This window comes from Amblyomma maculatum, chromosome 9 (assembly GCF_055883805.1).
Source record: "Amblyomma maculatum isolate TAMU_Amacu chromosome 9, ASM5588380v1, whole genome shotgun sequence".
Taxonomy (NCBI): Eukaryota; Metazoa; Arthropoda; class Arachnida; order Ixodida; family Ixodidae; genus Amblyomma; species Amblyomma maculatum.
Genome location: NC_139352.1, coordinates 27,091,249 through 27,105,331, shown reverse-complemented (window position 1 = coordinate 27,105,331; position 14,083 = coordinate 27,091,249). Strand labels below are relative to the sequence as shown.

The 14,083-nt window shown below is 43.1% G+C and overlaps 1 protein-coding gene across 1 annotated transcript in view; it reads left to right on the top strand.

The window, feature by feature from the left end:
- The window catches only part of LOC146178642 (uncharacterized), a 75,513-nt gene that overhangs the window by 34,209 nt on the left and 27,221 nt on the right, over window positions 1–14,083 (top strand). Inside the window, exons 3-4 of the mRNA XM_084580010.1 lie at window positions 3,211–3,344; window positions 9,748–9,990. Coding sequence (XP_084436136.1) covers window positions 3,211–3,344; window positions 9,748–9,990 — 377 coding nt within the window. The remainder of the gene's footprint in view (window positions 1–3,210; window positions 3,345–9,747; window positions 9,991–14,083) is intronic.

The following is a 14,083-nucleotide window of genomic DNA, read 5'->3' as shown; positions in this document are numbered from 1 at the left end:
AGGATAAGCTGCATGCGCTATCGTGCAATACACGAAAGGGGAGATTGGCTTTTGACTGAGAAAATAGGCATGTGAAAGCGGTGCCCGTCACTTGTGGCTATCATACGGGGAATGGGCAGTGCCCCATGCTGAGGTCGAGGGCGCAGACTCTGCAGTCTTGTTCGACTGTTGCATGGTGCGGACATCGTCAGATGCGATTATTATTGCGAAAGCATTAGTTGGCACCGGTGATGCCCGCAAAATGTGCCGCCTAAGTGGGCCTCTCGTGACGTCATAAAACGAATGATTTATTACGCATGCGACATGAAAGTGTCGAGTCACGGGTCATGAGAAAAAAGTGCAGAGTCATAACATACGGGTCAGTAGATGTAGGCAGTCGTTCAATAGGAGCCACTAATGTCGCACTAACAATAATGATTTCGCATTCTCCCAGTGCAGTCTCTGCAGTGATCTCTTCAGTTTGTCTGTGTTTTCGATAGCCGTTTGTCACACTTTCCAATTAGATATGAAGCAGGACGCGAATGAGAGTAACCCTCATTGATCCCAATGTAGAGTCGCGGACCCCCCTCAGCAGAATATCAGTTCAGTCTAGATAGGCATCCGGCGTTTGCACGACTACAGGTGGAAGACAGTCAGAAATATCTGTTCGATGGTCGGTGAACGCGGTGGCAGTAACGTTCAAAAAGTGCCGAGGTTGAAATGCAGAGTTTCTAACCTGGTGCTCTAGCCAACCGCTAAGGATGCCTCAAAATTCTGGTAGAACAAATACCGTGCGTTAGCACATATAATAATCCCTGCACATCCCATGACGGGCTCCGTCACAGTTTACATGGGAATATATATATATATATATATATATATATATATATATATATATATATATATATATATATATATATATATATATATATATATATATATATATATATATATATAATATAATATAATATAATATAATATATATGCATCTTGGTTGCTCAAGTTGTGGAGCCTTTTGGGATGTGAAACGAAAAAGAACAAAAACTAACGAATATCGAGTGTTACGTCCCGGAAAAACTGTCTATTTATGACACTCACGCCTGCATATGACGATGGCATAACCCTGTCCCGGGGGCACAGAAAAAATGCCCGCTACTGAATAGAATGCTCGAGTTTGAACCCCACCCCCGGCGACTGCATTTCAATCACGTCAGTGTGCTGTGCGATGTCAGTGCAGATTGTAATAATCCAGGGGAAAAGATCACCAGGTGGGCGAAATTACTCTGCAGCCCTCCACTATGGCTCCTTTTTCCTCTCTTTCCACTTTCACTCGCATCTTCCTCTCTTCCCTTAGAACTTGGTTCAGGTTTTCACAGAGAAGTCGGATAGATGCCCGCCTTTCTTTGTTATAAATCAATTTGCAGTTAAGTTAGGCTCAGTTGGCTTTATTTATAGGGTTTAACATCCCAAAGAGGTTATGGCTGTGAGATGCTGTAGTGCTGGGTTGAGATAATTTGGGCCACCTGAGGTTCTTTGACGAGCACTGATATCGCACAGCACACAGGCGCCTTGCTTTACCCTGTCTATCATATCGCTCGCCGCAAGGACACGTCTAGATCCCTGCACATGCCTTTTCGCTCGCCGTAGTAAACCGCTGTGGACTGCATTTGGTCGAGTGCTCATTTCCCTTAAGATCATCTGAAAGGCCGAGGAGGCAGCTATAGCCTTTTCGATGACCTCCACCTCTGCAGAAACTATCTTCAGCAACTCTGAATCTGCAGGTCATAACTTCGCCAAAGACAGGTTCTTTCCCGTCGTTCTATCCGCCCTCCACTCCTCCAATTTCGAACTGCGCCAGATCCAATCGACCTGAGTCCCTACGCACTGATCCCATCCAGAGAACGAGGCAGCCCGCAATTATGCCATGAGGATTGGTCGTTCGCACTGTGGTGTCACTCGTTCTGCGGACGGCAAAAGATAGCATAGTTAAGTTTCATGATATCATCATGCACTACCGCTTTGATAGACTTCTCTATCCCCCCGCACATATTTTCGCTATGAAACTCCAAGAGTGTGCGTGGAGGCAACTCCAAACGAACACGTTCCCAAACCACACGATATGTAATCGCATATATCCTAGGGTCTACTGTCTTTCTGTATACACTGTGGCCAAAACGCGTCTTTCAGTTCTCTCAACGGCAGGTTCCTGTGAGCAGACCTCACCTGGCGACAAATAAAGGAACTATTGTCAAAACTAATGAGAGAGTATTTTAAACCGGCCGTTCCCCAACTTCTGTTCGAGTCCCCTGAGTGCATCTTTTTGAATTTTTAAATTTGCAGTATTCGAATAAATTAATAATATATTTCCTGGTGTTTGTTCCGTTGTAGGCTGCATTATGTGATGTTTTTGTTTGTTTTTTTATTCTTAATAGCTGCAAAACCTGCCGTGAGCAGAGTCACGAAGTGACGGCATGTGAACGGCTACGTTATATATGCACTTACGTTTCATCGTAATTTCCTGCCTTCAGCGAGTGTGTGTTACTTTTAGGTTGCGGTCAGAAACAACCCATTAGCAACAATTGCTGTTTAACTCAATGAGACACAATCAGTGGGGAGAAAGAAGTCGCGAGACCTTACTGTTGAGAGAACGGAATTACGCGGCAAAAACGCCACTCTCTCACACATATTCTGGGCTTGCCCTCGGAGCTCCCCTCTCGCATGTTTGCAGCTCTCGTATCAAGACCAGTGGGAGGCCGCGTTGCTTACATCCGACTCGGACACACAGATACGGATGGAGCGGTCGCCACGGCCAAGATTCCATAGCACATGCTTGAGCACACTAGTCGAGCGCCCTTACCACTGCACCACCGAGGAGGAACGCAATTGACCTTGGTTCCCTTTTGCTCTGCGATCGATGCCAGAGCATAGCAGAGATCCGCACGTAATCGAAATTACTCCACAGCGGCAACTCTTTTAATCTCTTCAGTTTCAGTCCCAACTTCTCTTTCCTTACTGCGAGGGTCACTAGTTGTCGCTTTGTTTCTATGTGATGTATTGCTCATGGCCAAAATGCGGAATAACGCGACTTTGAAAAATTCTATCAATGAAGTGCCTGCTCTGAATGTACGCTAAAAGCTATCCAAATAGGAAATTTGCTCTAAATTTATTACTGCTGAATTCTCTGGGTAAGCGCAGCATCGACTGGACACGGATACCTGGTGTGTACCATAGGCCGTGGCGGGCACGAGGCAGCCGCATTTCCCCCAGACGGACTGTGCAACTTCCTCGTGTACACACACGTGTACCTCTACAATGGCACCATCGCGTCGAGCACCGGAAACCTGTCCTTCGAGACGTTCGTCAAGGTAGGTTGCATCGCCCATTTTTTGCACGTTTAGTTGTAACGTTATGAAGCTAAAGACCCCGTTCACCAGACAAGCTGGCCGGGCTCTGAGTGAGCGTCGGGTTGCCTGACGTTATATGTGGCAAGAGCTGTCAATTAGGGCTCTACTTTCATATGGGAGGGTGACATCAAAATAAGCCTGCCCGGCCATTTGCATTGACATTACCCCTAGGCCACGCAGGCACGTCCATACGGCTTATTTTAAATCGGGGTTTGTATGTTGAGTGGCAGCGTACGCTATCGCGTTATCTCCTTAAGGGCAGAGCTTCAGTAAGCAAACCAGCCAAATCACGTGTTTTGCAAGGGATACTGTGCGTACGTGGGCCACTCCTCCCGTATCTCCTATCGTATATGCGTTGTTGAAGACAAACATCCAGTTACTACTGCACATGCGCAAAAGTAGCTACCGACAGATGCATGTTACAGACAGCAGCGGCTTCATGCAAACTAATTTGCTGAAACGATGTCGCGTCTTGGTTAGATAGCGAAATCGGCAAGGCGAATGGCGGCTCAGATGAAAAATCTGGAAGCTTGTGTGGATGACGCGGAGAAGTCTCGTCGACTAAATGTAGGGCTGCTGTTTCATACTGCACTGAACTACTCAAATTATATTTGCGTGCAATCTTATCAACATGCCACTTGCCTTTCAGCTTGTGATAACACTCGACCTCAAAATAATGAAAGCACTCATCACGTCAGCCGCGCGCCACACAACTTATTGTAGATTTATAATTGTGAAATTTTCTTCCCACAAACCGGCCACCAATTATTCCCTCTAATTGGCCATAATTGAGATAGCGTGTTTAGCGCCAGGAAGTATGTTGCTTCCTGGGCATAAAGACATGTTTTTGACAACTCTTCGGAAAATGTAAGCAAATATCGCAGTCGGCCGTTAACACCCTGCCATTTCAATCAGGTTCTATGCCTTGACATAAATCTCACTCAAACATTCTTTATTAATATTCAATTTTATGTCTAAACAAAAATAAATCCGCAGCCTCGTTCACTCGCCTAATAGCAACATACTCATCGCACCTAAAACATGGCTGACTGATGAATTAAAAGGCACTGAGAACCCGACAGAGTGAATAACTAGCCTGGGCTAGTTGATAATTCGTAGTGAAAGCAAGGCTCCTCTCTTCGTTCTTTCTTGTCAGTTCCTTCCAAACTACGCGTTCACTATATATGCTCTGACAGGATTACCTAACTTTAAGCTTTCTTTGTAAGGATTATCAAGGCTCACGAGTCAGAGGAGTGCTTATTGGTGTTACTGAGGACGTGCCACCATCAGGTATTACCATTTCCATCGATTCTGAAATGATGTGGCTTACTTTTCAGCTTGCTCCTCTGGCAGTCCAGCTTGGTGTTTGTCACAAATGCCCAACAAAATAACCTGGATCTCTTTCAAATTATTGCGCGAGCTTACAGTCAAAAATCAAAACGCACACATTTCTCTTCGCGACATCCACATCCCTGATATTAAATTACAAACTCTGTTTTCAGGAGATTTTCCGGAGTTGTCGAGCACAGAAATCGCATTATAAGTACTTCATAAAGAGTGACGATCAAGGCCATGTTAAAGGTGTAGAGCACTGACTGTAATGACCTAAGTCAGTATACATTCTGTGTATAGTAAATGTCAGCAACACAAAGCTGCTAGGATGTAGGGAGAGAAAACATGATCAAAAGGAAACGACGCCAAAAGGCGAAGGAAACATCAGCAGAAAATTTCCTCCCTCAACATGGTGGTCGACGCAAGGTGGTCGACGATCAGCCAAATGGGAGGAGCTGTTTGGAATTCTGTAGATTGAACATGGGGAAATAGCTTGCCTAGCCTAGACCCCCTTACAATGCGACGGGGGCCTGCTCACTGCCAGAACTATGTCTGGACTGGCCTCAATCATAAGGTAGGTGAAAGACAGGGAGATTGGCTAGGCTGCTTTAATAAAACTGGTGTACAGTGGGCAAAGCCCCAAATGGCATGCCTATGTGGTTGACGATTCAAATTGGCTCGCAGAGGGTGGCGCTGGGTGTTGTGTATTTGTGGACAGAAAAGAATGCATGGCGACAAAACCTGGAAACAATAGCTTGAATGGAGAAAGGCATTGCGACTGTAAACCTACCAACTATCATTGTGGGAGACTTCAATGCATACATTGAAGACCTGGATGGGGTGACCGACGGAACAGGGAGGCTACTACTTGAATGAGCTCACAGAGTGGAACTCACAATAGTGAACGTGGAACTCACAATAGTTTAAGTGTTTGGGCAGGTGCACATGGGGGAGGCGGCTCGGAATCAAACATCACGTATCGGTTATCTCCTGATGTCCCCTGCCGTTCTCCCTCTTTTTGAGGACGGGAAGGTTGAGTCCTTTGGAGAGGAAAGCATTGACAGTCACCACCGCAGCTTCAAGCTTCAGTTTAGATCCTCACTCTTTTCACCAAAGTCAGCTCAACCGACAGGTTGTCACCCTTTACTCTTTGTTGCCGAAATGGACACAGTGGTAGAGGCACTTGAACAAGAGGCAGAGGAAATAGATATTTAAACATATGAAGATTTTGTCGCATGGCTCCAGAATCCAACTGAGAAAGTATATTGGCAGACACCACCTAGGAGCAAATATAAAAAGCACGGACCAAAGCAATGGTGGACGGAGAAGTGGCAGCTTCTCTAGCTCAGCACAAAGAGAAGTGCAGAGAGCACCGACGAGCTTTAAGCCAATGTGCGGATGAGAACCCTCAAAAAAGAGCTAGTATCTATCTAGTTGTCAAAAGGACTTTGGCTGGTCTGGTCCAGAAAGTCATGATGGCCATGAACCAAAAGTTTCTCTAAGAAGTCTAGGGAGCTGGCAGAGATGCGGGAAATAAATTCAGGAGGCACATAAAATGTGAACAGCTGACTACTGCCTCCTACTTGTTACGTGACCACGTATGGGATATAATATGAAGGACGAAGGTGCGTCCAGTTCATGACAGAGTATACAGCCTGCAAACTGTGTTCCGAATCCCTCCAATCCACAGACGACACAATCACCATTACCATCTCCTCAGTGCCCTGTGACTCGATCACAGGCGGGGAAGTGGAATGAGCACTGAAAAATGGTGTCAGGACAGTCGGCAGCAGGGCCAGGTGGTGCGCCACCGCTCCTACTACAGCGAACTAAAACCGGTACGAGAAGTCTTCTGCTGGTTGCCTTGAATGTGGTCATGACATGAGGGTACATCTCTCGGGATTGGAGACACTCGGATCAAAATGGTACCCAAAAAGATGCTACAAAGGTTTCTTTTTTTTTAATTACCTACCCATAACACTGAAGTGTGCCTTGTACAGGCTGTTTTCCCATATCCTACGGATAAGACTGCAGAGGTGGGTAGAGGACAATGTTCTTGGCGAGCTGCAAAATGGTTTTATGGCAGGCCACTGCATGGAGGACAATCTGTTCACGATCACACAAGCTGTGGAGATCGCAGCAAAGGAACATTACCCACTACTGGTTGCTTTCCTGGACATTTCCATGGCTTACGATTCTGTGGAGCATGCTGGTATGTGGAAGGTATTGAACACTCTTGGCCTTCAGGGAAACATGCTATACCTCCTTAAGGTTCTTTATACTGGAACATAGCCAGTTGTGCAATTGGGAAGTCGTGATGTGACCCCTTTGTGGTCTCTAGTGGCTTGCTGTTTTCGACGCGCAAAAATCTTGGAAAAAAAATCGCCACATGTATTCCTGCCTTAACGCCCACTTGCGTTGAAAGCCGCAACAGTTCCACTGCCAGATCAGACTCACTTGTGCGCCTCTGGCTATTATGAAGCTGGTCAAATTTTTCCTCAGCTATTTGCTGCCATTCTTCGATGGCAACTAATTCTGCCCTTTGCAGTTGTGCTTCGCCCGCAGGGGCTTGGATCTGTATTTGAATTCGATTTATTTTGTAAGCCAAAATCGAAGCTAAATTCGAATCTTTCAAGACCCAAATTATGGGAGCAATAATTCGTATATGCGGGATTCACCTGGTGACGGCATTATCAGTCGTGACGTCATCACCAGATGTGATGTAGTTATGACGTCACTTATTTTTTTACAAATGGCTGGGTGTGACGTCATGACAACGTCACAGCCGGACATGGCGCCAGAGCCGATGACGTCACTGTGGGATGACACATAGCCAGTCAATGCCATTAGTTAGTGACAGGTTGGTTATTAGTGCTGGTGAGTGAGTAGTTAGCCATTAATTAGCTCTTATTAGTGACTAGTTAGCCATTATAGCTACAAACTGGAGAAGTTTCGAAGGATCGGAAGTGTACGAAAATCATACCCATACACAAGGGAGGCGCGAGAGATAAAACAGAAAATTACAGACCGATATCCCTCACCAGCACATGCTGTAAAACTCTTGAATATGTATTATCAAAGCATCTGAAGGAATTTTATGAGGATTGTGGAATTCTAGGTCACCACCAAAGTGGTTTCCGACGCGGTTACTCAACTGGCACAATCCTAACAGAAGTCATACATGTTATTAGACAATTGATGAACTTGGGCAGACAGACATTACTTTTGTTGATTTTAGGAAATCTTTTGACCGGATTTCCCATCCTTAGCTGTTACTCAAACTTAAGATGACATTGCAGAATGATAATATTGTTGAATGGATTGAAGATTACATGTACAAAAGGCGGCTATTTGTTTTCCTGAATGGTTCGTCTAGTACTTCTGAGCAGGTTCGGTCCGGTGTTCCACAAGGGTCATTCATAGGACATTTGCTTTTTTCTATCTAAATTAGTGATATGAATGTTGGCTTTCCCCCGGATGTAACGATGTGGCATTATGCGCAGATGACACAATTATCTATGCTAAACTATCTTGTTCCGACGACCAGGTTGGACTTAATGAACATTTGAATCATGTTTACCGTTGGTGCAAAAAGTGGCAAATGGGTGTAAATAAGGGAAAAACAGTTTTTATGCGGGTGACACAAAAAACGACTCCACTTGTGTTCCATTACAAATTTGACACTATTCATGTAAAGGACACGAAAAAATACAAGTATCTTGGTATTTACATAACTAGTGACCTGAACTGGTCTGTACACGTCGACCATGTTTGCAATAAGGTGAACTTAAGCTGGTTACATTGAGGAACAAACTATGTGGTGCGACGCCAGAAGTCAAGCTTCTTGCGTACAAAATGACTGTGATGCCGCTTTTCACATGTGCAAGGCATGTCCGGCTACCTTATACCACAAAAAATATACAGAAATGTGACCAGGTTCAGAACCGTGCGCTTAGTTTTATTAATAAGGCCTACATTAGAGCACAGTCTGTTACAGAACTCTTTTATATCAAGGAATGAGATACAATAGGTTGGTTTTCTTTTTTAAAATCTTAACTGGGTGCTATCACGTGCGTATTAAGAAACACATCACACAAGATGTTAATTTTCATTCACGAACAAAACACGCGAAATGCATTACACCTTTAATCTACAGAACCGATTGTTTCAAATATTCTTTTTTAGTTCAGTCAATAGACGAGTGAAGCAGGCTGCCAAACGATATTGTCATTCTTACAGAACTTAGTGTTTGAAAATGCTTTGGCAAAGTACTTGTTAGCAGTATGATGATTTCCTGGTGTGCTGTGTAATTTATTCGGGTAACCAAGAATAATTATCCCATGTACTTATTGAATTATGATTTGCTTGTTGTTCTATGATAATTAAGGCTGTACGGGTTTCTTGTAATGTGGTGTGTTTTTTGCCTGCAAGTACCAATGAACTGCATAGTTTTAAGTAATATTGTTATTGTGCATATCCTGCAACTCCTCTCTTGGAGAGGAGCACGCGGACAGTATAAATAAATAAAAAAAAGAATATAATGTAGTGTCGCACCAACGCTCGGTGACTGTTGCAATGAAGACGAGCGTATGTCGAAAGGCGCGTGCTAAAAAACAAGACGTGAGACAAAGAAGACGTTTTTACCCAGCACCTCCACCAAATGTAAGAGTATGTTCAGTCTCAGGTCGATGCTCCCGTCGAACGTTTAACTAGCAGGCCAGTCTCTTGCGTCGTCTTCTTTGTCTGACGTCTTCTTTTTTCGCACGCGCCTTTCGACTTACGCTCGTCTTCATTGCAACAGTCACCGAGCGTTGGTGCGACACAATATATGTGTGTGTGTGTGTTTTCAGCCTATCAGCGTACCCAAAACGAGTAACAAAATAATTTTTCTATGAGAAACAAAACTAGCTAAAGCAGTGCTGCCGTTAATGACGTCGTTTAGGATAGGCAGGTAAAACTCCTAAGCATCAGCCACTCGAATTGTTTTTACATAACGGCATTTGTAGACGGTAGCAACGCTATGCTTGTGCAGGTTTTCACGGATGACAAGGTCGCCAAGAAGAAGAGACAGATGCTGTTAGGCCTCAGCCACTCGCCGCAAATTGTGAAACAACAGTTAAAGAATAGGCAGGACCCCGGGAATGAATCCTCGCAGTTCGTGGCTGCCCTGAAAACCTTCAATGAAGACAAATTATTCGGCGCGTTTGGCATCATGGGCTTCACAATGACGGTCAAACACTACCGCCTAGCATCAGAGCTCACCACCTGGGTAAAGGTAAGTACTCCGCATGGTCCATTGCAATTGTCGTATGCGATGGGGCAGTTTGCAAATATGAATTGCCGTTAAGGATATTTTTCTCTGCAAACGTAGTGGCGGGTGTCATTCTTGAAGCACGAATTCTGTCGCCGGACCAACAGGACACGAAAAGGGAAACTCGCAATAGGGAACGGTTCAGTGCAAGCTACATAACTTGCCATCATCACCATCAATAACAAGCCAGCCAGCTCCCCCAGTCATGTTGTTTATACATTTATTTACTCACAAACACCGGTAGAGCTGAAGGCATTACTGTACATGAAAATTGACGGTGCTTGCAAAGTCCAGTGCTAGTAAATACTTGATTTCTGTCCAGCAAATTACACTGAGCGCGAGTGCCGAGCACAATTTTCACTAAGGAGACCGTAATTTGGTAATGTTTGTTGGGTTTGTAGTTTATCTGCCTCTCAGCGGCCAGCGGCGCCGCTCTTTCAAGCAAATTCAGGCCCGCATGATGTCGGCATAAATAGGTCTGTCATTGGCTCAGCAAGCAGCCAGCAACAATGATGGCACATTTATTTCTCTATTTCTCCTCCCTCTTCAACGGACCCGTGCAGCAAGCAACCGAAAAAAAGTGCGCAACTGAGCCGGGTAGGCGGACTTTAGGTAGGCGTGGTGAGGCATTCGTGGGCGGAGTTTGGTGCGGGTCAGTTTCATTTGTTTTCTTATTCGCAATAGTGTATGAGCTGAGAACAAAAACGAAGAGGCTGATTTTAACAATCCATATATCTGGTGTTGTACGCCTAAAATCAAAATTGTTTTGAAAGTAAGTTTATTATAGACGATCGTACACTGAACACACGTTAACAAGCGTTGAAGTGCCGGCTATAGTTGGTTAGCATTAGCACTCCTTCCCTTGCGTTATCGGACAAAGGGCTTGCGTTCTTGGCAATGCGTAAAAAGAGATAATTGGCTTTGGTTTCGGCATACGCATTGAATCTGTTTTATCTGTTTTTCTGTCGCGCTTCAAGCCATGTATATATACTTGCCAACTTCTGAAAAAAAAATCAGTCGTCAGTCAGCGCTGTGTTTGTGTCCTTCTGATCTTCGTCCTCGTCCTTCGCGCTGTTATTCCAAAACTGAACACACGGTCATTTTCGAAATGCAAAAGAAGTTCCCAAAGCCAACGGCTGTACTGTGGACCTCGTGTTACAAGCTCACAAAAGCAAAAAAATCTCCAGTACAAACAGCTGAAAAAGCTTCTACATTAGGTAATTTTTAGAAAAAAGTGCAATGATGCAAGCTTCAATGAAAACATAATCCAACTTAGTGTTATATGAAATCATAAATAAAAGAGAACATTTCAAACGACTGCTACATATTCTCCTATCAATGAAAACGTGTAATCCGCGTGGATGAAGAACTGTACGAATACTGCGCTAGAAAGCATGAATGTTAGATGATTGTTTTATAGTAAACAATAACGAGTTCCACTGAAACAGGTAGGCAATTAACTTTGAATTTATCTTATGAGTCGTATAGGATTCCATAGCAGGAAACTGTTGTCGCATTATAAAGCGAGTTAAATTCGATGGTGAGACTGGATACGAGTACAACTATTGGTTAGTAGGCTCCTGATAGTAGTCAGCAACTCCGTGCTTTATTCGTTTTTCAAACTGTAATGAAGGGGCTGGTAACCCATTTCTTCAAAAAAAAAAGAATTATATTAAAAACGACCCCCCCCCCCCCCTCCCCGCCTCTCGCGTTGCATTGCTTTTGATGAAACACAACCACCCGTCTCACTCGAATCGTAGGATAAGTAATGGGGGATTGGCAGCTTTAAAAAGCTTTAAGGCGGCCCTTATTATTTTTCATTTCGTTTATATTCCGAGATCATTTTTTTTTCCACCTCGAAGCAGATGTAGCACTCAGATTTTCAGACGTAAAATATTTGCATGACTGCTAAAATTTATACCGCTTATTTTTCCCCATTCGGTGTCCAAATTGTACTTTGAGTACCTATCTGCGGCGAATAAGACGTTTTTTTTGTTTTTTTTGTTTTTTTTTTGCGGAACATTCCGGTCACTTTTCACAATATTCTACAGATAAACTCCGTAAATACGTCATCAGAAAATGCTTTGAAGCTTGATACATTACAAAAAAAAAAAAAAGAACAATGGTGTGTTCCTATAATGTATTTTGTGCTTCCATTAATTATCTTGTGGTAAACAAGCAAGAGCATTAGGCCTTTTTTTTTATTTGTGTCATTTACCAAGCGATGTTTACACGTGTGACAAAATTAAGCATGTAAGGTGATGACAATTTATTTGTTCTTTCTTAACAGCTTAGCTGATGAACTACTTTACAGCGCTATTGTCATTCCAAAAGGCCTGCTATTTTTCTTTTATAAGAACTGCTTGAAAGGCAACCTTGTGAAATCAAAATCAGTAGGTTTTGTTGAACCAACTTCGACAATGTTCATACTATTGGTCGCTAACTATTGGAATATACAGCATTCGAGTCGTCAGTACACACGGAAGATCAGAAGTCATCTTGACAAAAATTTTAACATCCATGACCACGCTCAAAATCTTAGGCATATTTTATCAAGACCTGTAGGTGCCGCCAGCTGATTTCAGGATATGTTGTCTGTCGAGAAAATAAAATATAGAACACAATATTTGTCTGTAAATCACGTAAAAACAGGAATGTTCGCTATTCAATATTGAAGTTATGTGAATTAAATTGTGGAGGGGCATTTCAATCTGGCGATGAAGTTTAGAAAATATTCCATCAGTAAACAAAATTTTGGATAAGTAGTTCCTTTTTATAATAGTTCAAACTTACACCGTAATACGTTGTTACTTAAACCCGTACCCTTAAAACAATCGGACCAGGCCAGATGCACTCATCAAAATGAACTTGACAGTTCTTCACGTTTGTACAATTTTTGGAGACAAATGATGAAATTCTTAATTGCTGGCGCACTTAGGTAAAATAAGATGCTGTGGAAAAATCTTCAAAAGGCTCTTGTTGTGATATTGTTTGATTCTCATGATGGAAGATGGCAGCTTTTGGTCTCTCTAACATGCTGTAATCTGCACTTTGCATGATCAACGTATCTTCTGAAGATAAATCGCTTTTCGTGGGCACCACTTTCTGTGTTTTATCAACGGTGATAGATGACGGGTATTTCATATACTATCCTATTTCCATATTTTTCTGCATATAATTAAAAACGCTCAGGTGCACTGCATTTCTTATAGATGTGTATTTTCCATTACTTGTCACAACACCCGATTTCAATTGAATTTTGTGCGAACTCTTCGCGTGTTACCCGTTTCTTGCGCATTGAACTTACGTCGCTGAAGCTGTGTCAGTCTGTCTTAATATAAGTTATTGTTTTACGCTGTCCTATAAATAGATCCCGGTATAGTGAAGATACTTTCGAAGTAATTTTTAGCCCCAAATACATTTTTCTCTCTTAAAGCAATAGACGACCGAAGTTTTATTTGGAATTTGTAAAAACTTTCATTATGCGGATTTCTTTTAACGTTCGATATAATTTGTCATGTAGATGATACTCTACAATTTTATGCGCTCATAAAGAAGCTTTCTAAATTCTGCGAAGTTATTCTCGCAGCTTTCAAGCAGGCGACCGACATTGTTGCAGCTGATGTTATGAATTTACGGTTTATTTCATTTTTATTTTCTGAAGTATCTCATTCTGGGGGGCCATAAATTATGAATGGAGACATGAAAAAAAGTAATCGGCTAGATTTAGGTGCAAAGGAATGGGTTCCAGAGCAAGAGCGAGCGTAGCATGTGCGACAGAGTGTCGTTTGCAAGAATGAGGTTAGTAAATGTGCTTTTGTCCTGAAGCATATTTCGTTAGCCAGATTGTATCATAACTTGTACCTTTCAACTCGAGCAAAGTAGAGTTCTGGGCTAGTTGGTTCTGGGACATGATTACTGGGAGGCTTAGCGCGGAACAGACAAGGACAAAAGAGGCACACAGGACGAGCGCTAACTTACAACTGAAAATTGAAAGGGGTAGTGTACGAACTCGAAGAAAAAATATGTGCGCATGCTCTATAAAGCGCTGAATTTG